Genomic DNA, 26,303 nt, shown 5'->3' with positions numbered 1-26,303 from the left:
TTGTACAAGGTAAGAAGACACAAAGGTCTCAGATACCTCCCCTTTCCCTTTCTCTTTTCATCCAGCCCTCTTGGCTGTACAGGGAAACACAAGCAGCATCAACACCTGCAGCTCAGAGTGAGTCAGGTGGCACACAGTGAGATTAAAACCTACCTGCACCAGCTGCATTCTTAACGTACACACAGAATTCCTTAAAATACCCTCTGGCTTTACCAGTTGCTTCTGCCCATTTTCCAGAAGCCTCACAGCAGCGTGCGAGCCCTGGAGCAGAATGCTGCCCCTTCCCAGGATCTCAGAGGACCTGGGTTCAGTCGGGCACCCTGCAAGGCCACAGGCAGAGCTCACCCTTTACCCTCTGCAGGGAGCCTCAGCAAGAGGCCCGGAGACCTGAAGCAGCCCCTCACCCCTGCACAGCATTGTCCAGCTTGATTCCCTCTGCACAGCCCAGAAAGAACACTGAGCAACAAGGCAGCATTTTTAAAATATTTTATTTATTATACAAACTATTTACAAAATCAGCTACTACAACCACAGGCTTCCAAATTTTGGCTGAACTCTGCCAGAAATTCAACAGAGGGAACTAGAATCTGACCTGTATCATCCACAGCTCCTTGTTTCTAAAAACATGCAACATGGTCTGCAGGTGCAGGCTGAAGCCAGACCCCAAAAACAGCTTCAGGAAACGTGGAACCTGTCTGACACAGTACCAGGATCCTAAAGCCTTCTAGGGAAGTGCCTCTATCAAGTGGGAATAAATAAGGATAAAAAGAAAAGTAACAAGCCTGTGTCAGATGAAACATGACCAGAGCGCATCCCCGCTGCCAGTGGTAAGGGCAGCATAAAAAGTGAACACACTTTTAAGGGTATAAAGCTAGAGACAAGTTTAGAAACATTGTGAGGGATCCCAGGAACACGGGATCACCTAGGAGCCTGTGGAGACAATGGAGATGGGTTTAACTGACTAACAGCACCTGCACCCATCACAGTTCTGACTGCGCTTGTGTTGAGAAGTTCCTTGGCTCTGTACAGCCACTGAGAAGTGTGGGGTGCTGGCTGTAGGACAGTAAGAAACTTTAAGGAGCTCTTTCCAGCAGAGGAAGACTGCCCAATGTCCGGCTACTTCGTCCTCAGAGTAAAGAAGTCCAGCTCAGTAGAAGGGAGGATTCCTGAGGAAGATGTCATTGGCAAAGTTGGCCCATACCTACGAGTCTGGAGATGTTCTCAGCAGGTGAGACTGCAAGACAGGGCTGCAACGTGGGAAGGGCAGCAGGCTGCACCTCCCAGCAAACAGGAGTCAAGCCAAGCACCGCCACCTTTCTCTCAGCCTCTGGAGAAAGCAGTCAAGTGGTGGTGCAGAGAAGACAGCAGCCACGCCTGTACCGACCATGGAAGCCACCCACGGTGTAAAAAACAGCACTGTGCTCTCCACCCAAAGGTCAGGACCCTACAAAACGGAGACTGCGCTAGAAAGGGGAGCACAGACACTACTGAAGTGACCTGTCAGAGCACAGTGGTGGCACCTCTCAAGCTGGCAGTCTCCCAGCATCTCGGTGCCAGTGATGGAATGAATTCACAGGGCAAAGAATCCCCCTGAGTAGTCTCAATGCTCAGCTGGCTGCTTTTTGGCACCAAAATGGCTTGTATCTTTCTGTACAGGAGTAGCACACTCAGACCAAGAATGGCTAAGATGCTGCCTTAACAGAAACACTTTCTAGATACAGAATGTTTCCCCAAATTCCCAGTCAACTCAACTAAGCTACACTGGGAAAAGAATATACAGTTATCTTAAAAAATTCTTACTGTGCAGAAGTCTGCCTGGATCAGACTGAGGACAGAAGGGGGCTGAGGAGGATGAAGTGAATTTTTATCTAATATGGTGTTCTGAAGTTAGCTCAGGGGTGCCAGCTTGAGACTCTATTCCGGAAGAAATCCAGCCATTCCATAATCCCGTGAAAGCTTACATTGCAAGCAGCAGCAATGCAGGTTTCTCACACTTGCCAGCATGCCTTTGACTCCTGATCTGAACTAAGAAACTGCTGGGAACTTAAAGATCTTCTTGAATTCTGCTTCACTGAAGAACCTATCAAGATTCCCAGGCGCCTGTTCCCTTTATTTCCTTGGGATGGCTGGACGGACTGCCAGCTTGGCACACCCTAATCGTGCAGGTCTGCCCACTCCTCTCCCCACAAGCCAGACAGTGGTGGGTGTGATGTACCATCCGTGCAGGCTGTTGAGTGATCGTCTGAGTGAAGTTCTAATTAACATTTCGTGCTGGAAAGCCAGCAGCCCTGAACGGGGCAGCAGGAAAAGGAGAGCTCAAGAAAGAAGGTAGGTAGGACAGAAAGCCAGCTGCTCTGCAGGCACCAACAACCCTCTGCAAACTCTGCCTGAAATGCAGTAAAGAGAGAGAAGCCTCAGGCTGCTGCATGACAGAGGTAGAAGCCAAGACCCTGTGGTGTGGCTGGGAGGAGGTACGGTGCTCTGCCCGGTACCATCGCCCCCACAACACAAGACCAGCACGCATCGTAGCATCTCACCGACCTGCCACTGTTCCTACATCACATACATACCCTGAAGGTGGAGGTGGGATAGGCATTGGTGTTCAGCATTGAGGGATCACAGTCATGCCCATACCCTCTCTCCTGAGGAAGGAAAAAGAAGGCAAGGGCGTGGGACAGCTTCCTGTGCAACATCATTAATCAGAAACATTCAGCGGAGGAGAAACTCCTCTTCCAGTTCATTTGCAAAGGCTCATTACCAGCTGCTGCTGGAGAAGGACGCTTCAGCTGCTGGACCCTGGTGGAGGTAGTACAGAATCACTGTCAGGGCCAGCACTTGTGCTCTGATGAGACTGATCTCCCCTTTGGGTTGCTCCCTCCAGGGAGGGGTACTGCCCATTTTTCTCGGTGGCACGGGTGACGGGATAGCAGCATCCAGAGCAAGACGGAGAAGGAGAAGCAGAAACCCTTCTGGGACAGGTGCTGGAAGGAGGGACAACCCTGCACCCTTCATGAGTGATGGAGTTAGATGAGCTGTTGGGGAGCATCACTGGGGGAGTTGAGCCAAGACGTGGGAAGTTACTAGGGCTTCCCGTGAACCAGGTTTCCAGCAGAGCTCCACACCGGTCTTCCCCCTTCTTCCCTGAGAGCTACGATCAAGGCAGCTCAGCATGCTGCTTGCACCTCACTGCAACTTCTGCTCATGTACTCTTCTCACAGACGGACGGGTGTACAGGGTGCAGGGATATCCTGTGCAGTATTTCCGTGATGAGCACACCACACTCCTGCTGCTGTTTCACACTGAACCAAAGGGAGAATGAAGGAAAGGAAAAAGATGAGGTCTTGATGACATATTTGAGACATGGAAAGGCCACGTGACATCTTCTGGATGACAAATTCCTTTACACAGAGTCTTTGCCCTGCCTTCATTACCCATGTGAAGGGAAGAACAAGTAATGGACTGAACCTGGGTCTTGCCACAAAGAGCCAGGGGGCTGAACGGTCTCCTGGAAAGGGGAAAAAAATCACAGCATGCCAAAGCCTTCACAACCCTCGCTGATAGCTAGCTGCAGCATCTTGTGCACTTCTTCGTAGGAGTCATAAGTAGGGAGGCACAGCTGGTTAAAACTGTAAGACAAAAGAAAAATCCCATTCAGGCCAGATCTGAAAGGGGACATCAGCTGATTTTAGACGGGTTAACACGCATATCCCACACATTAGCTGCTATATGCTGCTTGCCCACCACAAATAGCCAGTGTCATTCCCAAAGCACAACGCAGAAAGTCTTACTCCTCCGGGATACTTACCAAGTGTGGGCTGTTGGCAAAGTACTGTGAGTTGGAGCCGCAATGATCTGAAAAGATGGAGAGAGTGCAGCAAACCCTCCCGGGGGCAGTTGGGATGAGCCAGTTGTGAACTGCAACAGCCTGGCCAGCTCCTCCTGTGTGAAGCTGGAGACAACAGTCCAGAACCACCTCATGACCTGTTAGGCAGCAGTAAAGGTAAGGTCAGCAATTCAATATATATAATATAAATATATATAAAATACATAAAATATGAGCAGGTCACAAGATGACTCAATTGATCTTGCAAGCTAATGCTTTACTAACAGTCGATCTGCTGTTTCACCAGGTGTGACAGAGGCAAGGATTACATAGTTCCTTCTTAAAAGATGTCTCCTGCTATTGCTTCCCCACCACATCCTTTCCCTTAAAACAGAAATACTTCTGCTTTCCTTAGAGATTTTAGAAATACCCATACAGACAACCAGGTAGGCTTACAATGGAGAAGCTCGCTTGCTTCTTGCACTATGCTGATCTTTTGCTTTTCCACATGTCTGATACTTTTGCAGGAAGGTGGAGCCATCCCAGTGTTTACAGCTAGAACACTGCACTCCCAATCTCTCTTCAGCCTGGGTGTTTTGGCAGTTTCCTTTATTTTTCTAAATGAAGCTACTTCCATTCCCATCCTCCTCCCACTGGGAAAGGCAGGGAGGGATGGGAACAATTACAAGGCACAAATTTAGGCTACTACATCAGTAGTCTCTACCACAGCACTGAACTCCAAACACTCCATGTGGGCTGCAATCATGATCTTAAAGCGTCCCTTAGAGATAAGTGCACTACCATGAAAGTCTTCACTAGCAATAATTCCCACCATTTCTTCTTGATGTCCTGCTGAACTGCATTTAATTAGGGTTTTGTTGGCTCTTCTTAAAAAGAACGTGGCTGCTGGATTTTTCCTGCTTCCAACTGATTAAGAATCTCTGCTCAGCAAGGCTGAAGGTTAACCCTCTGGGGGAATGCTATTTCATAATGCTTGTAGTCATGCTCTTGACTCCCAGATCTCCCCGTTTGTCCTTCCGTAAGCCTGATTTCCAACCAAGAAAGCTGTTCCCAGTTTAAGCTGCCTGCTTCTGTAGTTGGGCTAATTGCTGACAGCAAACAGGAGGGAGAAAGCTTTTCACCTACCTTCTCACGGAAGTGCCAAGATCCTCCTACCACTACAGCATGTGCCTTGAAGTCACAGACACTGATATCTCCAGTACCACACATAAGCAACTGAAAGACGAGAGACTGCAGTCAGACAGAAGGCCAGAAAACAAAAACACAGCTACTGTCCAAATCATAAATGCTTAAAATACTTAGAGAAGAAACATTTTGGCTTTATTCCAGATCCGAAAGCTCTTCATTTGTCAGAGAGGAGGGGAAATAAGGGTAGAGATGCTTAGAGAGCCAGCAATTACCTCAAGTTCATTTTCATCAAAAATAGCCAGTAGATTCTCAGGAACTAATTCATTAAGACCTAGAAGAAAAGAAGAGAGAAGAGCAAGCAAGTGCTGGCCCCAAGGACATAACGGCAGAAAAGAGAGGGAAGCAGAGAGCATGTTACCTTTCAAGAAGTGATCTACCTCCTCCCTAACCTGATTGGCCAGCCTGTACTGTGCAAGCAGATTCAGATAAAAAATTTTATTTTCATTGGTTACGGGTACTTGAGCTCCTCCTGTCACCAGCTCAACCACCTGAAAACAGGAGAACACTTCACATGAGTGTGACCAGCAGCATTCCTCAAACCTGAACTCCCACCCAGAATAAATCCTCCTTGCTAACGCTTAGAGTAAGCTCAGTTTTCTGGGGTACACAATCCTCAGCCTCCCCTGGTACAGTTCGGAAGGAGTTAAACTGCCCCATGTTCAGGAACCACCTCCTCACCTTCTCCAGCTGTCCTGTTTTACTATACTTCTCTTCAGCGAAGACCAGATCCATCTCACTCACATCATTGTTCAGTATGAAACAAACTTTTGATTTATAGAATTCTGGGTCATCTGTTTCAAAATACTGAGCGGGGAAAAAAAAAAAGAAAAGAAGAAAGGAATGTGAGAAAGAAGAGGCAAGGGAAAAAATTACATACGTTGCTAGTGAGGACTTTGAATATGTTTCTACCACATTGATATTCCTCCTTTTCCCAGACTAAGCTTTACCTTGTAATGCATACGGAGCCCTATGATCTGAGCCAGGAAGGATCTGGTGAAGCGAGCTCGCACCAGCTGTTTGTAAGCACCTCCCAGGGATGACTCATAAAGACACTTTCCTACCAGGCGGCCGGCGAATTCATACAGTTTGAGTCGTACGCACGTGGGACGCACTGGATTCGGATGCACCTGTAAAGAGAAAAAACGAAATACTTGAGTACCAGACAAGGCTAGCACAAACAGTAGGTACAGGACCAGCTCAAGCTGCATTTCTCAGGTGTCCAAAGAACTTCAGGGTAATATCCTCAGAGCCAAGCAATAGAATTAAATGCCTGAGCCTGCCTACGAAGGATACAAAGTGGTTCACATCCACAGGTCAGAGGCTGTGTGAGAGCAGAAATGGATTCTGAAACACTCAGACCCAACAAAACCTCTAGAAGCTCTGATGCCACCTCCTCTTCTCCAGAAATCCATCCTTCCCTGCTGACTGGTATGGTGGTAAAATTATTGGTACTTAAGACTTGAGAGGTCTGGCTAAGAAGTTTATCCTAACTAAAAGAACATTCCTTTTGACTAAAGCTAGCAGTCGCTGATTGTTTCCAACCACCCACTTCTGAGCTAAGACAATACTGGATGTGCCACTCCTACAGGCTCCAGCAGGAGCCATCTCCCCATATTGTCACAGCTTCACTGCTCGATTCCTTCTTCCATCCCTCGCAGGGGTGAGTACTTGGCCTTGTTAACTGTCCAAATGTTCTCTCGCTACAACAATAGTAGTTAAAGCTTCTGTCTGACCTTTCTTAAAAATGTACTTGAATTATTACGCATTTGGAGTCCCTATGTTCACTGGCAACCCTCTGCTGTTCCTCCAACCAGTTCTTTTGCATTTCAATGGGTTAAGATCATTCTGCAAAGCTTTGAGAAAGGCAGTGGAAGTGACTGGGCAGGCCTCCTATAAATGCATAAGGCTGCACACTTCTCAACTTAACAGCAGTATTATTTAGCCAGCAGCATGCCAATGTACAGAGTTTTGATTTGACTATTCAACACAGGAAACTGCAGACTCACCAAGGCCTGGTTGTTATCACTAAAGCGGGTGAAGAGTTGACTGGAGGTATCAAATAATGCCTTACAGATGAGCTCAAACCACTCTCTGCGTGGACCTCCCCAATCCAAAGCTACAAGATAAAACAAGTTAGTCATTCAGGGGTCATCAACTTTTCATGCATGCAGTTTTGTGCATGCAGCTCAGTATTACCTGAGATGAGAGCTCATCTCAATGAAAGCTGTGTAGTAAAAAGAAAGCAGTAGACAGGGACTCTGGAACACTACATTCTGCTCCCAAACAGAGCCCTGATATACACATTTTTACATTTTTAGGGAGCTCCAGGTCCCTATGTAGGGTAGGGATACACAGCACCAGAAGGATAATTCACTAACATCTGTGAGAAAGTGAGAGCTGGAAAGCCATGAAGGACAGACATGCTACAAGAAAACAGAATTGCAGACTAAGAACTCCACTGTCATTCCCTTCACTTCCTCCTCAAGTAAGTTCACAGGATAACTCACCTTCTTCATCTTGAAAAACCACTTCGAAGTTTTTGCTCCAGTCAGAAACAGAAAAATTTCGCGTTGCTTTAAAAGACTGAAAAGAAGAAAGAAGTAAAATAGCAACAGCTGTTACTGCTTGGCATCCTGCAACCAATATAAAATCCTGCTCATGTGGATGGGCAATTTAAGCAACACTGTACACAGGAAACACAATCTAGTACTCTAAAGTATAAAACGGAGAATTAGGAACTCCTAAGGTCTAATTCTTATTTGTTGAAAGCCATAGAAGCCAATTCCTCATCTTCTATTAAGAGAAGCAGAGAAGCATTATGCACAAAATACAACTCATCTCAGAACCAGTATGAGGTTTAACAATAGTCTTAGCGCAACCCAGATATATCCCTCTCAAGGCTGCAGTATTGTTTAAAGTATTAAAATGCCTGTGGGTAGGAGCAATTTCTGTAAAGCACTTTCAGCCCACGAGTCAGATTTAAAAAAGGAACCTCTCAGAGAGCATTAGAAAAATAGCTTGAAGGGTTCACTGAGTTCATACTTAAAGCAAGTCACGAAGCAAGAAAGTAACAGTCTTCCAAGTGTCGAGAACTTCCTTTGTCCCGATTCTGGATTCCAATTAAAGAAAAAAAAAAATGCTACACAGCTGTCCTCAATCATACAGTTAGCTTTGGCTTAGTTCATCTTCAAATAGATTAGAGCATCATGCTAGTCACTGCTTTGGGCTAAACACACTGGTCACATTTTTGTGCCTGTCAACCTTGTACATTGAAGCTTACATTTATTATTATGGCACTGAATTTGTTTCGTCTTGCTAGGCTGTAACACCACTGCTAATGACAGTGCAGGAATTTCCAAAATAGCAAGAAAAATAGTCATGGAAATACTGTTAGAAATGAAGTCATTTTCTATGAAGCTATTAACTGAAACTTAATCTTGTAAACAGTGCAAGCTTGTACGTGCAGAAAATATTCCAAAACACAGATTTACTGAGTGTAAATCAAGGGGAATCCCAGCCAGTCCTGCTTTCCCCAGAAATGTTTTTCCATCTTTATAACATTTCTGTTAGGAGACACATGTGGAAACAATAAGTCAGGATAACTGCCTGCTCTGTGTACACAGTATTTAGAATGTCAGTTAAGCACTGTATTATATGAATGTATCAGTTCAGGTCAGGTTCAGTGAAGACTCAATGCAAGAACTCTACAGAATACTTTACTGTCACACCGAACCACTATTATCACTTCAATAGTTCCATGTGTGCAGCTAAGTAATACCTGACATGAGAGCTCACCTCACTGAATAGCTCTGTAGCAGAAAAACAGTAGACAAGGACTCAGGGACTCCAGCTTCTGTCCTCAGTTTTAGTCCAGATGAACTGCCTCTCTCAGAGCCTCAGGTCCCAGTGTAAAATGAGGACAGAATAGTACCAGCAGAACTCCTACATTTACTGGCTATGCATGCATTTACCCTAGACATCTCTCAGGGCCTGCTTTACTCTGACAAGTTCCTTAAAAAAAAAATATCAGAGCTGAAGTTTCCTCATTGCTTAAGAAATTGACCCCATTTTACTGGGCATTGAGGAGGAACATGGCATCCCACTTGTTACCAAACCTGAACACAAAAGAGCTACCTTAAGACTTCTTTCTTTTTCCAGTGTCCAGCTGCCTAGTGGCATCCACCTTGAAACAGGACTCATCATTTTTAACCTGGTTGCCCTGGCACACATCAGTTTGGGTTTCTTTAGGCACTGAGATGAAGAAAAAGGATGGAGAAAGCACTGGGCGTTAGTGAAGTGACCTGTACACTCACCGACTCCAGCAGACAGTGACGGCTGACCTTCAGCGTGACCTTCGAATGAGGTCTTTTCATATGCACCTGACGCAGCTCTCGCTGAAAGAAGTTCACTTTGTCCTGGAAGGTCTCTGAGCCTCCTGTGAACGGTAACAGTTTGTGTCAGGCCTGAACTGCCAACACTTCAAACATCTAGAAGGCATTCCTAAACCTAACCGTACAGGTCAGCTTTACAGTCCAAGGATGAGTTTGTTACAGCAACACCTGGGACAGAACTCTAAAGGCAGTTTGCAGTTACTCTTGCTGACATTCATATACTTACAGGTGTACTTTTAAAAAGCATGACAGAAAAGCCAAACATGAACAGCTGGCATGATGAAATACGTTCCCTGGAAGCACCACCAGTAACAGAAGGTGAGACTCCAGGAATCAGGAGTTCCCATCACAGGTCATTCAGTGCTCACAGTCTTCATTCCCAAGCAAAACTAGCAGACAAGCTCTAACTCCTCAACTATTGTACCCACCCCCTGGCCCTTTACCTATATTTTTATGCAGGGAGCGAATAAAAGTGGCTGCCAAGATGTTCCTCTCCTTGCAGCTGAGCTCCACAGGCGGTTGGATCCCATCATCCACCACCAGTGTCAGTAGTTTGTGCACAGGGTCAGGACCCAGGTATGAAAACTAGCAGCAAAAAGATGTAAGAAAGGGTTTAATGCATACTGTAAAAGGCACAACACGTACAGCAGACAGCAAGACCACCTGTGCTCTCAGACTCCCTCTGCTCACCCATGCAGACGCAGTTAACAGGAACACTACTTCAAGCATCTGGACTCCAGTTGGGAGGCTGCTTCAAACCTCATTCCCTAGCCTACAGGCTTCACTGCACACCGTCACAGCATTTTAGCATGGTTATGAAGAAAACAAACAACGGAAATGCAAAAGGAATCAAGATTTTTGCCCAGAACTGGGACAAAAAGCAGAAAGGAGTAACACAACTGGCTCATCCTCATAAATACTAGCAGAATTTAGGCACTGTTACAGCATTCCAGAATCTGAATTTTATGCAACACAATGTGCTCTGTGGGTGGAAGCCCTTCTCTCCAAAGGGAAAACAAAACCAAAAACAGACAGACTCTCAGTTACGAGGACCACCTCTTGTGGAAAGAGACTCACCTTTGTGCCAGGACATACTCTAAAGGTGAAAAGGCGCCACGGAATGATCTTCAGGTAGAATTCTTTCACTGAGAATTGCTGAGTAATCACAAGAACAAGAAAATGTCAAAGGTCACGCATGTGTTAAGGGTATTCCCTGAAACACTTGAGGTACAGGACAAACATGGAAGTTAGGCTTCCCTCTAACCCCAGGGACAGGTTTTGGAAAAGTTTGGTGAAATCTTCTTGTGGTGTAATATATAAAAACCTTTAAAGTTGGCAACAGCATGCAGAACTAAGCAACTTGTTAGTAAGACTGTACCATGCACACTTATGATGCATGTGGAATACTAGCAAGGTACAGGTTATACAGCAGCAAGCCACTGTGCTCAGTAGAACATCACCAGTCTAATTGAAGGGTAAAAATTAAGTACACTTGAGAGGCTGAATTCAAGACAAGATTCTAAGGCACTGACAAAAACATTCTGGAAAAAGTTATGTTCTATCTACCAGAACTCTTGCTACTACTTCTTTAATCCCTTAATTTTCACAACCAATTCAAAAAAAAAAAATTAAACCAAAAATGCCCTTGTAATTGCTAAATACAGGAGATCTGGAGAAGTTTCTTTTACAGTGCATTTTTGCCGGAACAAATGGCTACCAATTGTGGAACCATTGCCTTCTGGAGAGCAAGCTAAGATGAAATTTTAGCATCTTTAGAGAAAACACAAAACTAATTTTCTGCACAAGTCTGTTCTAGCTGCAGTGACTGGAAAAAAATGTTGATTGGCATTTTTCCACTGAGCAATTATGAGCAGAAACACCTTAAATAACAGCATAGGAACAGTCAGCTATTGCACAGGACAGATGCTCTAGGTATATAGAGAGAGATCCAGGGAAACAATTATGCAAACATCTGAAACACATTCATAACTTTGTCATCTACAGGGAACCTGCATTAGTACCCACTTCTGGGGATTTTCTTTACCAAGTAATGCAACAGAAAAGACTACAAAATTCCAGAATAACCCTCCAAGGATGAAAGGATGCTGAGCTCATGAGGACCCAGCAACTCATTCTCAAAGTCAGTTCTTAGTGCTGAATGCTGCAGAGATTTAGAAATCTCTAGCAACATCCTCCATCCTACAACTGTTTAATAATCCTCTCTCTTTGTCAGGAAAACAATTCCTGGATTAGCCATTTACACTGATACTTATCACATTTTCCAGAATGCTTTCAGATTAATAGATCAACAAAGTGAATCCATTAGTAGGATTTAGTGGAATTTTCTTTCGAATTTCCCTGAATGCTCGAGACAATAAGAAAGGGTAATTGTTTCTGCTAGAAGTCTTATTACAACAGAATCTTCATCTTCCCTCGACTTGCTTGAATCATGTTCCTTCTACTTATACATTTGCCCTTCATACCCTGAGCGCTTTTTTCTTTTATTTTCCCTGCAACATTCAAGAAATAGGAAAGATAAATCCATAAAATCCAATAAGTGTTTTCCTCTAAGTTCAGGTCTAGAGGTATCAAAAACTGAGAAAGGGAATTGCTAGCCTGACCTGAGCAGAGCAAAGGACAGGCAAAAAGGAAACCTATTGAACAATCAGTGTCAAGATTCCTAATAGGCTTGAATGAGACCTAGAAAAACACTGTTTCCTAAAGCTTCAAGGAGCATTTTAATATTAATCTGTTTGCTGTCTACCCACAGGCAAAAATTTTTTTAGCCAAATTTATGGCATGTAAATCTGGAGCCAATGCATAGGGTACAAATAAGTTCTTCAGTTGTTGTGTTCCTTGAGCACGCACTCAGGACTGGTACTTTTGTGGTCTTACCTTAGGAGACACATAGCAGTAGACTTTTTTAGGTTTCTTCACTTTCTCGGGAGTTTGGCTGTCAGAGGGAGAATCTTCGTCTTCATCCTCGGTTGCGGTAGAAGGACGGCGCTGGGAGGAGCTCAGGTGTGTTGGTGGAAGGTGCCACTGAGTGTTGGTGTAACTAGAAGCTTCATAAAGGTAGGCTTCAAAGTAAATGCTGACACCTGAGGTGGACACGTTGCGTTCTACAATATTCTTTTCATTCTCTGAAGGAAACGGATAAGAGTTGTACAAATCTTAATGCAGCCCAGAACCAGAAAGTAAAGAACCCACAACAAATTAGTAAATTATGATTTGAATTAACAGAAGGTTAACAGATCCAGGGAAAAAGCCTGGTGAAGTGAAACTCTGATAAAGAGAACACTGGAGTGGGATGCAAAGATTACAAGGTAGTAGTTTGTCTGCCCTGACTTCAGATTGTGACTAGTTTGAAAAACAAAAACAAAAACCACCACAAACAACAAAAAAGCACATCGTTTTCATACAATGATCCTCATACAAACAGCTCAACATACAATACACAGCTCACTTTCTGTATGGCTCAGATGCCAAGGACTAGCAAGCAGCACAAACTGCCTAATTTCAGAGATAACGCCCCCCCGAGATAGGTATCAAGGCATGAATGGTTTTATCTGATGAGGGAGTAGAACATCAGCCTTCAGAGATCTCCCTTGTCGGCAACAAATTAATTTAGCATTTTTAAATGAATAGGCATTCCTTGAGCAATTAAGCATGGCTGGCCTGCAGAGATGCTACACTCAGCTCTGCTACACAAACGTGTGTAGCATCCTGCAAGAGAACACTCAGAGAATGAATACTGAGCAGCTCTTGACTCACCACTTAGAACAATGATGTCAAAATCACCATTGCTTATGGGCTGGTTCTGGTAGGAGATGCAGGCATGGAAACATCCCCTACAGTGCAACGTGAGTCGGAAGAACACTTGGCAAGTCTGCCGGTTGGACACCACAGACTTCTCAAACACAACGTCAGAGTTCTCTTCTTCTTGAGGACCCAGCTAGACAGAAAACACACAATGAAGAGGGCAATTCTCTGAGCTCACCCCAAAACGATCAGCCAGGGATGGGGCTGCACTCACCTCATGGATGGAGAGGCTGTAGTTGTGCTCATCTATCAGGGACACGGAATTGCTGGTGGGATTGTCATACTCATCTCTGGGAACTATCTGTAGGGTGTGCTGCTGTCCACAGGTCAGCACCAGAGTGGAGAAATGGCAAACAATTTTGGTTTTGGAGGGAACCACCATCCCTGAAGTAGACAACAACAGTTTAGAGTCAGAAAGAACAAAAGAAAAGCAACTAGGGGCACAATCCCCCTTGAAAATGGATAAAAATTCAACATATTCTATGCCTTGACATTCAAAAAATCAACATATCTGAGCCCTAAAATGCACAGCATGGTGCACTGGGGTCACCTTGGGTCAGAATCTCAATACTGATAAAACAAGCCCAATTACCAGCCCTCTGAACTAAATCCTGTCCTCCATCCTAACCTTCAGCTCTAGAACTTGCTTTCACTGCAAATACAAAGGACAAGCCAGCTGACATCCAAGAAAACCTGCAAATTCAGTTTATCAAACAAACTTTAGCCTGAAGAATACCCAAATTAAATCTGAGCTCCCCCTTTCTGAAGGGGTATCTTAGCAAGCTTTGTATCTATTCACAATGCAATTTAATGGAGGTACCTTCAGTGAAAATGTGTCTGAAATATAAAAGATGCTGATGGGGGTCAAAAAGCAAAAGTAGAAGGAAAAAAATTAAAAAGGATAAAAAGGAAATCTTTCTAAAGAAGCATATACTCAAAGGTAGCAACTGTTCCAGGAGCTCAAAGGAACAGAGGGGGGTATTCAAAAGAGGAAAAGCATCAAATCAAGACAGCATTTCCAGTTCAGCTTACTTTCACAAAAGGCATTCTCTGAGTACTAGATGGATCACGAAGAAATTATTACAAAACTGAGAACATGCCACAAATAGTTAGGGAGTTTAAGAAGAATGACTTATTCTGTAAGACAGCTTCTATTTAGTCATGTACTGGTAGTCACAAGTACGTTTTAATCACAGGTTATTGCTGGGATTTACACGTGGCAAGAAGATAACAGCGAAGGGTAACCCTTTCCCTGTCACTTATCTATTTTATTTGGAAATATGTACACCTAACTGCCTCCAATATTTCCATATCTACTTTTGGAATCATTACAGGGCCACCTAGGCCTTACCTGGTTGAAACACCTTGTAGTAGGGGCTGTAGGCCACATTCAAGCCACCGAGTTTTATAGAGATCTCGTATCTCCCAGCCCTGCGCACAGTGAAGGCCACTTTCACCACGTTGGAATTAGGCTCCTGAAGAACTTCCTGGGTTACAGGAATATCAATTGCTAGCTCCACATGGCAGATGTGAACTCGCAGCCCCAGAGGCCGGTGAGCTGGGAAAGGCTGCCCGTTTTTATAGAATAACTGCATGGGAAATGGAGAAAAACATGTCAGCAGAAATACATGGTGCACAGAAAGCAAGTCACCTTGCAACAAAGGGACAACAAGGCCAAGACCCCTAGCTCGGCACAGGAATAGAAACAGCCAGCTCTGACACACAGGCTACGTCCTCCGGAACCAACAGGACACAAGGGGGCATTGAACAACCTCATTCTCTTTTTCCTACCAGGGTTCAAATGAGTGACTCAAAAAGAAAATGCCTCCAGGCATTTCTTCTCTGCACAGTTAGTGTGTATCAGAAGAGAAAACAAGAGAACACACTGCCCAAAGAAAGAGAAAAGCAAAGCCATGTCCTTTCAGAGAAACAAGACTGTCTTGTCCATTTGTGCCCAGCTAAGCTCTCACTGAGTTATTACAGAAAACAACATGTTAAGGAGCTTCTTATCATGCTGGTAAGAAGCATCAGCATGAAAAAAACTTGTTAGGCACAATCACTCAGCTCAATCACAAGTTATCCAGCAGACTATTTTGGCACACCTTAACCAGTACTCCCTTGCATGTAAATAATTACATCTTGAAACCCTAAGTGTGCAGCTTGGTTTGCAGGATAAATCCTTCCTGCCATCAGCAGAAAGTTACCACTGTTCCCTGCATACAGAGAGCATACAGAGCCTGAAGGAGTATGTGTATTGACTGGCAGGGAGAGGAACCAGTGCATACAACAGCTACTGCTGGTGAATTAAGGACTAAGCAAACAGGAGATGAGTATGGTACACAGGCAGACTGATGGAACTGCCGTGAGTGAGACTGAGTGAGCTGAAGGGGGTAAATTTAAATAGCAGGAACTAAACAAATCCCTTTCCTTTCAGCTCTTTTTCACTGCCTGTCCTGGAGAGAGAACTGCTCCTCATACACCAAAAGCAGAAGGGTTTTCTCACCTCCCTAAAATGGATGGGTACGGCAACCTAGTTGAACCTTTCTTACTTTGATGCCCTTCTGGGTGGGGAAGGTGGGACAGAAAGCACATGAGCCCAACAAAGCCTGCTCAGACTTTCTCCACAAAGCTCCAAACCCTCAGCATTCAGGCCCCTCACCAATCTCATTTGTATAATTGTTCCATTCCCCCAGACTTGGTCTTTTGGGACTGGGGGGAGCAGAAGACACAAACAGAAAGCTTTCCTACTCTTAAGTTACATCCAGCTTGTTTCCCCCGTCCCCCACTCTCAAAAATAAACTGAAGGGCCCACCCCTAACTCAGACCTCTGTCCCTGCCCCCAAAGATATGTGGAAACAGAAATATTCCCTTACGTGCACTCGGAAGGCCATGCTGTGGCCCACCTCGTGGGGGTCCTTCCAATCCCAGGAGATTTTGCAGGACCGGGGATCCAGGTAGTTGCCTCGCACGTAGTCATAAATAGTTCGCTCCCCTCGGCGTTCCCGGTCCTCATGCTGAAGGAAGCTGACTATACGTGCGGCAAGCTCAAAGAGGAACTTAATGGTGAAGAAGAAGGCTACCACAAACACTGTGATCCCACCTGCAGCAAGGAGAGAACAGAGGGTGGTTGCAGCAGCACGTCTGAGTCTGGCACGGAGGTCCCACCTTCCTCAGCCCAAGACGCCTTTTATTAACGACATTCTAGTCAATTGCGAATTAGATGTTCAAGGCAGAAGCTACTGTGCAAACATTTATGGCTTGTGTTATGCTAGAAGTTAGGTTAGAGAATAACACGTCCCTTGAAACACTGCAAATGACTGAAAGTAGAGGAGAAATAGGTAAAGGTGGTACCGAGTCTCAGCTATGGCCAGCAGATGCCCCAACAGAAGAATGAAATTCCCTCTGAGTTGCAAATTATAACTACAAAGATTCCTTTACGGGAAACAGTCAGGTAACCACACAAGCCCTGCACATCACATTAAGACTGGATTAAGAAGCATCATGGAGGCAACAACCCTGCACTAGTTCTCAGGAGAAAGAGTAAGGGAATGGCTTACAAGTGAGGTTGATGGAAGGACTTTGGGAACAAGAAGAATGGAGAAGGGGCAAGTCTGCCAGGTGGAAGGCACAATGCAGGGTGACAATAACTTCATGTTTGTTAGGTAGACTCTAAGCTAACGTGAAAGCCGGGGCTTTCAAGAAATTCCTCTAAAGCCTATGGAGAGGTCAACAAATACAGTGGCAGCCTTTCCTTCACTTACCAATAATGTAAAACATCAGGTCCCTTCGGTGAGACACACAGCCGAGGATCACAGCTGCATCTAGAACACAAAATAGGCCAAGTCCAGTCCAATGACTCTTCCTCACACACATTGGCCTAAATTTTATCTATGATTCCTCAGACAAATACCTATCATCCATTTTTCCTCTCCAACTACATCCCTAAGGCATTATTCCAAAAGACTGAAATACACAAACAGCACAGCATGCTACAAGGAACAGTTCTCTCACCATTACAGATTCAGGGATCTAAAAGGAGAACAAATTATCCTCAGAAACCAGTGACGGTGTGCTCTGGGTACTGCAATAAGGGGCTACTTTTTGCAGGATCACCAATTTCAGCAACAACATCTGAAAGCCACTCACCCAAACTCTCACACCTACAGGAAGCAAGTCACAAGTTTCTACGCTACCATAAAAGCACAAAACAGAGCCACCACCAAAATGGACAGAAACTGACCCTCAATCAGCAACCTTAGAAAAAAGGAACAGAATAAAAGGGTTGTGGACAAGACCAACCCTACTTGTTCAGAACAAAATCTTCCTAGGGTAGGGCTAATTTTTTTTTTTCACCCTATGCCTCTAGTACAGAAAGTACAAATAAGTATAAATGCAACAAAAAACAGTCCACCTGTATTTTTCTACTCATTTCTGCAAAGCAAAACCTCTCAGCTGAAACTCTCCCTGATCAATATGCAAGCTAAAACCTTGGTTCTGCACACTGTTAAGATGACAGCAATTTTTAGAGACACCGATCTAGAATCAAGTTCTCACTGGGGGGCTGCTAAACAAACATGTAGTAAAAAGACTACGCCCAGAACAACGACATGCTCTTTGGTTGATAGGACATAGCTGGCAGATGGAACAAGCAGCAGCAGCAGCGATGAACGTGTGTGACAATCAGACAAACGATTTGGCATACACTGATGCATACAATATAGCTCACCATGTCACCAGTCAGTTAGTGAGAAGCTACATTGTGCATTCAAACTGCCTTTTTTTTTTGAGCAAACACAAAAGGGGAGTTATTCATCGGTCATCTCAACAGCAGCAGCAGTGGATGCTAGCATGCAGAAAGCTTCAATGAGGCACACACACACACACCCTGCCACAATGGCCATCGCTTTCCAGCCCAACAAATCCCCTCTGCTGCCCTCCACGTACACTCCATCCCTCTGACTGAAGAGCAATCACGTACCTTTATACAACTGCCCATGTTCTAAAAACCAAAAGGAGGGTACCCATTCTTCAGCATCCTTTTTCTTTGTGCCCAACACTGGGGCAAGCGTCAGCAAGAAGAGGCCATAGAGAAGATTATCACAGAAAATGAAATTCCTGGAATTTGCATCACAGAATCACTGCTGAAAGGCGAGGACCTGAGCACAGCAATCTCTTCCTCTTTGTGGAAAAAGGTTGTTCTGCAACGCTGCTCCTGGTAGCCTGTGGTTTGTTAGCTTCCCTGGAAAAGGAAGAAAGAGATGTAAGTTAGATAGATCTCTCCGTTGCTGAGGACAAATGTAGCAACTAGAAACACGTGAGAGGCATTGCAAAAGTACAACCAGATGTCAAATCCAAAGAAGCAGTGCTGTGAAGATATCAAGGTCAATCGGGTGCGAGGCTTCAACTTGCCCCCAGCATCCACGTAACTATCTCATTTCATAGGACCCACTGAAACTGACAAGTTCAATATTAGAGGGGAAAAAAAAAAAGGAAAAACACCACTATAACATGTCCCCACATGCTTCATTGAGCTCCTGGGTTTCCCAGAGCAGCCAGGAAGCTGTGTGCTAATCAAGAATAGCACTGAGGACCAGGTACCACTGGAAGGCCAAAAAAATGCCACAAAATGCCATATATTATCACAACCTATTTTTTCCTATGTCTAGAGCACTACTTAGATGCAAGAAGAAAACAGGAAAGAAAAAAAAAAAAAAACAACTCTGAAAGCTCTTGGACCTTTGAGCAGATAAGACAGATTTTTGCCACCGGTGTTTTAAGCCTTCAGAAAACTGTTTAGCTCATACGGCATTTCAATCTCAGCAGCACAACCCACTGAACTGCCGTTTACTGTCAGTACTGAGATTTAAATAAAATCTAACAGCAAGAATTGATGCAGCCCACATTAAAAAAAAAAACAGGACGTATGCCAGAAGAGAAGCCACAGAGCCTACACAGTTGGTACCTACTCATTCAGAACCCAGATTACGTAAAGGAGTGAGAATGAAGCAGACCCAGGCAGCTCCCTGAAGTGCCACCTCCCCTGGGGATGCGAGTGCCGTGCTCCTCCTGCCTGCCACACCACTCCTTGCTCCCTGCTCTCCTACCTTCCTCCTCCGATGTCTCACTGCTCTCCATCGCAACAATCACACAGAGCCTCCTGCATTTGCACACTGCTACTCGAGCTCTAAGCTTTCCAACTCGTAGGAAAGCCGTCAGGTTTTTGAAGGTGCTGCAGAAGAAGTCAGACTCGCGCTGTCTTTTCCTCCCCCTCGCCTCAGGGAAAGTCCCACCCACTCAGCTATTTTCTCCTTTCCTCTGGTTGAACGAACACGTTGCAGTCCCCAGGGGCACAAGTTCTTATTTCTCCTCTTAGAGGAAGCTTCAGGTTTATAAACTCTTCTCTCTGTATATTTAGAATCACAGATTAGCAATTTCTTTGATATTTCAGTTCTTATCCAAAGTGTCATTGAAACACAGTCTTTAATGCTCACTTGCCTGTGCCACAAGTGCCTGGCTGAACCTCTGCTCCTGCCTGGCTTGGTGGTGAAAAGTGTGCACCTCCTCCCTGCACAGCTGAGGAATTTCACAGAAACTCTCCACGGCTTTGCAGTCTGTGAGATCTCCCAGCATCTCACAGCATCAGTCTCTTCAGGTCACCAAAAAAGCAGCAACACGGAAGTGACACTGTGGGTTCACCTACTCAAACTATTTCTGCCTCAACCCATAACCCTTTCCCTTCTGAAAAAAACATGCTACAAGCGACAGCCTCTCTCAAGAGAGGAGGAAAAGACCTGCAATTTCAACTACAAGGGTTTCTGAAGTCAACTAAAGCCTCCCGGTCGGGGCTGCAGAATTTCAGAGCAACCCCCTGTGTCCAGCAAGCTGTCTCCTTCAATCAGCCCAGCAGCTTCTCCTTTTAATCATCTCAACGTGAAGCGATATAGGCGAGGTGCCAAGTCAGGAGGCCAGCAGAGATGAAGAGGCTGTGGCACAACCACGTTCCCTCGAGCACATGCGCTGGCAGCAGCTTTAAGGATGCTCCTGCAGCTGGGAAACATTGGGTAAAGATCCGAGCCGCTAGGAGCTGGTGTTCAAGACAGGTTGCAGCTCGCTTAGCAGAATGCAGATCCAAATTAAAATAGACTCTGTGCTAAGAACTGCCACAAGCTGGGAAACTAACTCAGACACGCTGCAGCATAAGGTGCCATCCTAGCTGGGCTGAAAAACTGCTGAATTGACCTTACAGATCCCGATCCAAGGGCACGGCAAGCAATGGTCTCCTGCCATCTGCAGGGAAAATGGGGATTTGGAAAGCTTCATCTCAAGGAGAAACACTAGGAGAGACAGCATGGACCCATAAGGTAAACAATACCAGTGCCATTGCTTCTCTCGAGGCAGCAAGGAAAACAAGGCCAGTAACAGGAATAAGTTTTGTTTGCTTTACTGTTTCTGCAAAGCCAAAGGAACACAAGGCAAATCTCCTGGAAAAAAAACAACCAATGTGTTTGTACATAGAGGGGAGCTATAACAGTGATGGCACATTTATGGGAGCCAGCTGGGGGCATGCTATAAAGGACAGATTTACTCAGCTCCTAAAAACCTTCTATGACTCTTGGAGTTTTCCTGGTGCGCTGATAAATCTAACACTTTTTCTTCTCTCCCTTGAGAAGCTCCAGCATTAAGAAGAAAAATGGTTTATAACCCTTTCTGTGGTTTTGATACCGCCTCAGAGAATTCAAGCTGAAAGCACTGTGCTTGCCCCTGAGCAGGACATCCCCTCCATCCACATGCGCAATGTCCAGCACCACCAGCATCTCGTGCCACACACAACGCAATTTCCCTTCGAGTGAAAAGACTTGGTATTTTCTCACATTAATGGAAGCGTGCACGATAGAACAAGCAGGAATGCTGATGGGAACTTGCTTTAAAATACACAGAAGACTGAGGAGTCAGCTCAAAAGGCAGGGAGCTGACTCCTGTATCAGCCACCAAGGACAAAAGGCGCAATGACAAAGGTCTGTACAAGGTAAATCTGCCGTTCTCTCTTCAGGCCTGGCACTTACCACACACGCATTTACACACAACCCCAATGAAACACCGGCAACAGAAAAATGAATGAATATGGGTGAGTTCTGCCAGCTGCCTGAGGACTTTTCACCCCAAGGGTTGCGAGTTCCTCCCCAAGCAGAGCGAGCCAGCCGGGCGGCAGCTCTGTGGCCAGCCTCCTGGGGATGATGTCCCCTTTCCTCCTGACCACTTCCTTCCCTGTGAGCCCCCCAGCTCTCCTAGCAGCGCCGGCACAGCCCCACCAACCTCATCTCATCCCCCAGCAGTGAGCTCTGGTCCATCACCAGCGTGGTTTCCTCAACCAACTCCTCGCAGCCTCACTGCTGGACCCTCGGGCACGTTCCCAGCAGGGAAGCTCTCCAGGAAGAAGCTTGCTCACGGGCTTCAGCCACACTTTTTCTACCCAGAACCACTTGTATCTGTGTGGCACCAGCAGCCACAGCTCCTGGCTAACCCAGGGACACACAGGAGGGAGCGGAGAGCGGTGAGGCCCGGCTCCCCTTTCCCTGCACCTACAACCCAGGCACCAACCCCCCCCTCAAGGGCTTTGCTCCCTGAGGCTCTGAGGCTCGGGATAAAGCAGCGGGGCTCCTTGGGGAGCCCTCCGCAACCCGGGGCCGAGCGGGGGAGCACGGGGACACCCGCTGCGGGGCTCCCACCCCCCGGTGGCCCCCCCCGGGGACGAGCCGCACGGCCCCGGCCCCGCTGCGGGCAGCCCCCCGGTGCCGCAGCCCCCTCCCCGCGCTGGTTACCGAGGGCTCCGGCTCCGCTGCGGCGGCTCCCGGCTCGGCCTCCCCGGGAAGTGACGGCGGGGCCGGCCCTGCCCGGCGGGGCGGGACACGGTGACGCTGGGTGGAGGCGCCGGAACTGGTGCTGGTGGTGCTGGTGGTGGTGGCAGCATGGTGAGGGGGGACACGGGGTGAGGGGACCGGGGGGACACCGGGGGGACAGCGGGGAGCCGTGCCCTGCTGACGGCGGCCGCGTCTCGTTGCAGGGGAAGCAGAAGAAGGCGCGGAAGTACGCGGTGATGAAGCGCATGATCAGCCTGAGGGACCAGCGCATGTGAGTGCCCTGACGGGGATGGGGAGATGGGGATGGACATGGGGATGGGGACGGTCCCGGTGCTGCTGGGACCCCTCCGCTGCCCCGTCCCCCAGCGGTGCCCCCGCTTCGTTACAGCAACGAGAAGGAGCGGGCGAAAGCCCCCGCCAAGAAGAAGGAGGAGGACCCGAGCGCCATCAAGGAGCGGGAGGTGTAAGTGCCTGCCTTCGCGCACTACAGGCTGTAGGATCTCTCATCTCCTCGCTCACAGCTAACTGAGGCGATTCCTTGTCTTCCCCGCAGCCCCCAGCATCCGTCCTGTCTGTTCTTCCAGTACAACACGCAGCTCGGGCCGCCGTACCACATCCTGGTGGACACCAACTTCATCAACTTCTCCATCAAAGCCAAGCTGGACCTGGTGCAGTCCATGATGGACTGCCTCTACGCCAAGTGTGAGTGGCGGCCACGCTTCTGGGCTGCGTAGGATGTGCCCCGTCAGCCTCACACCACTGGCTGAGGGCAACAGATGCCTTGAAAAAAGCTACGTGCTGTAGTGAGCTCACGGAGCTCATTCTCGATGGCCTACAGTAACTCTGGACCAGCCTGTGGTAACCCCAGAACCAACCTTGGTTTCAGTCAGACAATTGCCTTAAACACTGATCCACTGTTCTAATACAGACTTTTAATGTTGTCTTTTTTTTTTTGCATTTAGGTATTCCGTGTATCACAGATTGCGTAATGGCTGAAATTGAGAAGCTAGGACAGAGGTACCGTGTGGCATTAAGGTACGTGCAGGGTGTTCCTCTCTGTTTCTACAACTTCGTATTCTGATATAAAGAAATGAAAAGGACTTGCCATGATGGTGCTATTTTACCAGAAGGATTTTAGGTCTTGAACTGGGTTTTGTTTCTCTGGGTCCATGAGATCAGTATTACAGGTTCAGTGAGAGCTTAACATTGTGGGGATCTTGGAACCCAGCTAACAAGTACTAAGAAAAACTTACCCAGCCAAATTGCATGCTGGTTTTGCTCCTCATTACGGTTGACTGAACTGTACCATTTGCTCCCTACCTTAAGCCCTTGTTTTGAGTATAACCTGCTGCACATCACAGAAAGAAGTGTATTACTGTATGCTTCTCCTGGTCTGATTGCCGTGATGCTGAATGTACGTATCCCCACAGAATTGCCAAGGACCCTCGGTTCGAACGCTTGCCGTGTATGCACAAAGGAACCTATGCTGATGACTGCTTGGTACAAAGAGTCACTCAGGTACTAATGTTTCTGAAAATTCCTGAACCCTGCTGGTTACTGATGACTTAACTTTTCTGCAGAGTAACTGCAAAGTCTTGTAAAGGGACAGTTTCAGTCCTTAGCACAACTTTCTTTGGAGGAGTACCTAGTCTTCCCCACGCATTCCTGTATAGGACAGCATCAAGAAGCATCCAGTGTGGGAAAGTTGTTGGCTGGAAAGGGTGGACAGCCTTTAGATGTTTCTCAGAATCTGTTTTGGTGAGCAGAAGGATGTTATGCCTATGGAATAACCAAGTCCTAGAAATGCCTCACTAAGGACAAGCAGCCCTCTTGTGTTTACTGAGCTTACTGAGCTGAGGCTTTTGCTTGGCTTTGTCTGTTGTGCCAGTTCACTAGTAATGAATCTGACTTGCCTCTTCTTTTCAGCACAAATGCTACATAGTGGCCACAGTGGATAAAGAGCTCAAGAGGAGAATACGAAAAATCCCAGGAGTACCCATAATGTACATTTCCAGGCACAGGTAAGGGACCTCTGACATCGATGCCAGGCTCAGTCATTGTCTGACAAGGACTCTGTTGCCATCTCTCCTGCACTGTCTATAGCACAGGTTGTGCTAAAGGGCCTAGTGTTTGCACAAAAGTAGATGTATGGCTGCTGCTGGGAAGAGACTGGTTATAGACCTGCTTTTATTGCAGCCTCCACGTTCACTTGCTTTTATCTGGAAATTTGTTTCCTTGAGGCCATTGTTTCCATAGTTCAGTGCTGCTTAGCAGCAGCAGCATCAAGGCTGTCAGGCAAGTGCATTCTACAGATTTTTGAGGAAACGTTCGTGTTCCATGTTCTATTTGGAAACTCTGTGTACCCTCTGCTAAGAAACTGAATTTGCTTTTTAGCTAAAAATCAAACCAACTTGGAAAGACACTAGTGCAGCAATTTCAAAGCAACAGATTTTTCCCAAATGTGCAAGCACTGGCTTGCTTTAATATATATATTTTTAAATACATATACATTAGAAGCAGTGATCTACTGTAACAGCATTTGCTTAAGTTTGTTTGCTGTTCCTTCTGAAGTGCCTGTTGTAAAGCCTAGACTAAGAGGACTTTACTCATGTTCATTTGTCATATACACTGTTTTAATATCTCTTGTGCATAATTACAACACGGAAGTTTTATCTTGCATAGAAACTATGACAAATTGTTTCAAAGTAGGGTAGATATGTTTGATAGCATGGTAGGGAGAAGAAATGGGATGTGGAGAGAAGACAGTCAGTCTTTGAATGAGATGGGAGAGACACTGGGAGGCAGGTGTGCTAACAGTGGAGAGAGTCTGGTAATATGCAGACAGAGAGCAGAATGTCAGAAATGAGGAGGCAAATTGCTAAAATTGCATAAATACATGGAGTTCAAACTGATCTGTACCTAGAATGTGATTAGGAGATTTTCTCTCAAAATATCTTTGCCCCTACTCATTTTGCCCTTGAATCCCAAGTCAAATGGACAAAGTTCTGTTCTGCACAGTGGGTTTATTCTTAAAGCCTAAGGCAGATCTTACAAAAAACACTCTTTTTTTCCTTCTCTGGGGATAGTAACTTCTTGAGATAGCTGAGCTCTAAAGGGTTTGAGGTTAAGGCTGAGGGTAATCTTATGAAATCTTTACATTTTTCTCGTAAGTAATGCTTTTTCCCTCTTTACGATCTGAGCTGCAGATAGAAATGGAACAAAGCTGTTTGCTGTTCAGTCTCCCTGTAAGCATCTTGCTGCACAGGGAGGGGAACAATATGGAGCAGGTTGTCTTCATACATTTTCCCTCTTTCTTTTGCAGATACAATATTGAGAGGATGCCAGATGATTACGGAGCTCCTCGATTCTAACCTCTCCAGCCAAGCCATGAACACCAGGACTCTGAGCCAGGATAAGGGTCCTTCTGTTCCCAACCCTCCTGCTTTCTTTTTTGCTGGGACCCTGCTGACAGGATTGTGGGTGATACTGGACTGACTTCATAGCCTTGACCCTCTAAGAAAAAGCTATTTGTAGGATTCTTTTTTTATTCATCCTTGTTCTGACTGCACCTGATAACCTATAGCTGGGAGGAGGATATGGGAACAAGAGGACTCTATGGACAAGAATATGCCTAACTCCCTCTTCATTTTCGTGTTGGGATTATTTAAAAAGGTGATTTTGGCATTCTTAAATAAATATAAGTGATGGTCCAACTATGACTGAGAATGGAACCACAGAGGTATTGGAAGTTTCATATTTCTGCATCTGCAGCAGCATGAGTATTTCCTTGTAATACTCCCTCACATCTGTCCCACAAGCAAATTGGAGGCTGCATGCTGAAGAAAAGCCGTCAAGTCTACACCAGTAGGCTGCCTTTTCTGGACCAGTGCTCTGATTTTTTTTTAATTTTGGGTTGATGGTCTTTTATTCAACTGTATCTCAATACATTGAGTGGAATCAAGTTGTGTCCTGCTCCATGTTTCCTAAACTCAATGTATCCTTGTTCATCTAACCCTCACTTAGGTACTTAGTGCATTCTTAATCTTCTTACCAGTGGAGTTTGTACTTAAGGTATAATGGCATCATCTTGCAGCATATTTTTACTGGATCAGCCAGCAGCCCAGCTTTTTTGCTTACGGGCAGAGTGATGATGAGGGTTGTTGGGTTTGGATGTACCTCTCCCTCTTGATTGCTTGGCAC

The 26,303-nt window shown here is 45.9% G+C and overlaps 2 protein-coding genes across 6 annotated transcripts; one reads left to right on the top strand and one right to left on the bottom strand.

Annotated features, from left to right (window-relative positions):
• Positions 1 to 472: 472 nt before the first annotated feature.
• AREL1 (apoptosis resistant E3 ubiquitin protein ligase 1) lies at positions 473 to 22,214 on the bottom strand. 5 transcript variants are annotated; one of them, XM_072038452.1, is made up of 21 exons: positions 22,065 to 22,204; positions 18,224 to 18,484; positions 17,007 to 17,066; positions 16,119 to 16,345; positions 14,597 to 14,834; positions 13,460 to 13,629; positions 13,198 to 13,378; positions 12,319 to 12,566; positions 10,501 to 10,578; positions 9,867 to 10,008; positions 9,412 to 9,467; positions 9,167 to 9,283; positions 7,540 to 7,615; positions 7,039 to 7,148; positions 5,980 to 6,159; positions 5,711 to 5,836; positions 5,391 to 5,520; positions 5,245 to 5,303; positions 4,970 to 5,059; positions 3,806 to 3,981; positions 473 to 3,626 (listed from the first exon to the last, which is right to left on the bottom strand). In XM_072038452.1, the coding sequence occupies exons 3-21, from the start codon at positions 17,020 to 17,022 to the stop codon at positions 3,524 to 3,526; spliced, it is 2,523 nt and encodes an 840-aa protein (XP_071894553.1). In that variant the 5' UTR covers positions 17,023 to 17,066; positions 18,224 to 18,484; positions 22,065 to 22,204; the 3' UTR covers positions 473 to 3,523. The 5 variants fall into 5 exon arrangements, with proteins under 5 accessions (XP_071894553.1, XP_071894554.1, XP_038035857.1 ...); XM_072038453.1 differs by lacking the exon at positions 22,065 to 22,204 and adding an exon at positions 19,350 to 19,498; XM_038179929.2 differs by lacking the exon at positions 9,167 to 9,283 and having other exon boundaries at positions 9,346 to 9,467; positions 22,065 to 22,214.
• Positions 22,116 to 26,064, top strand: FCF1 (FCF1 rRNA-processing protein). Its single transcript, XM_027458125.3, has 8 exons — positions 22,116 to 22,214; positions 22,307 to 22,374; positions 22,492 to 22,566; positions 22,657 to 22,805; positions 23,066 to 23,138; positions 23,534 to 23,621; positions 24,030 to 24,124; positions 25,426 to 26,064. The coding sequence occupies exons 1-8, from the start codon at positions 22,212 to 22,214 to the stop codon at positions 25,472 to 25,474; spliced, it is 600 nt and encodes a 199-aa protein (XP_027313926.1). The 5' UTR covers positions 22,116 to 22,211; the 3' UTR covers positions 25,475 to 26,064.
• Positions 26,065 to 26,303: the final 239 nt, after the last annotated feature.

The sequence above is a fragment of the Anas platyrhynchos genome, chromosome 5, assembly GCF_047663525.1.
Source record: "Anas platyrhynchos isolate ZD024472 breed Pekin duck chromosome 5, IASCAAS_PekinDuck_T2T, whole genome shotgun sequence".
NCBI lineage: Eukaryota > Metazoa > Chordata > Aves > Anseriformes > Anatidae > Anas > Anas platyrhynchos.
This window is presented reverse-complemented; position numbering and strand designations above follow the sequence as displayed.

What these genes read in the sequence shown, in the direction of transcription:
- AREL1 (XM_072038452.1), bottom strand. An exon ending in AAACAGGACAGCTGGAGAAG is followed by an intron (nt 5,521 to 5,710) that starts GTGAGGAGGTGG and finishes TCCTGTTTTCAG; the next exon opens with GTGGTTGAGCTGGTGACAGG. An exon ending in TTGCCAACAGCCCACACTTG is followed by an intron (nt 3,627 to 3,805) that starts GTAAGTATCCCG and finishes TTTGTCTTACAG; the next exon opens with TTTTAACCAGCTGTGCCTCC.
- FCF1 (XM_027458125.3), top strand. An exon ending in GCCATCAAGGAGCGGGAGGT is followed by an intron (nt 22,567 to 22,656) that starts GTAAGTGCCTGC and finishes TCTTCCCCGCAG; the next exon opens with CCCCCAGCATCCGTCCTGTC. An exon ending in AGGTACCGTGTGGCATTAAG is followed by an intron (nt 23,139 to 23,533) that starts GTACGTGCAGGG and finishes GTATCCCCACAG; the next exon opens with AATTGCCAAGGACCCTCGGT.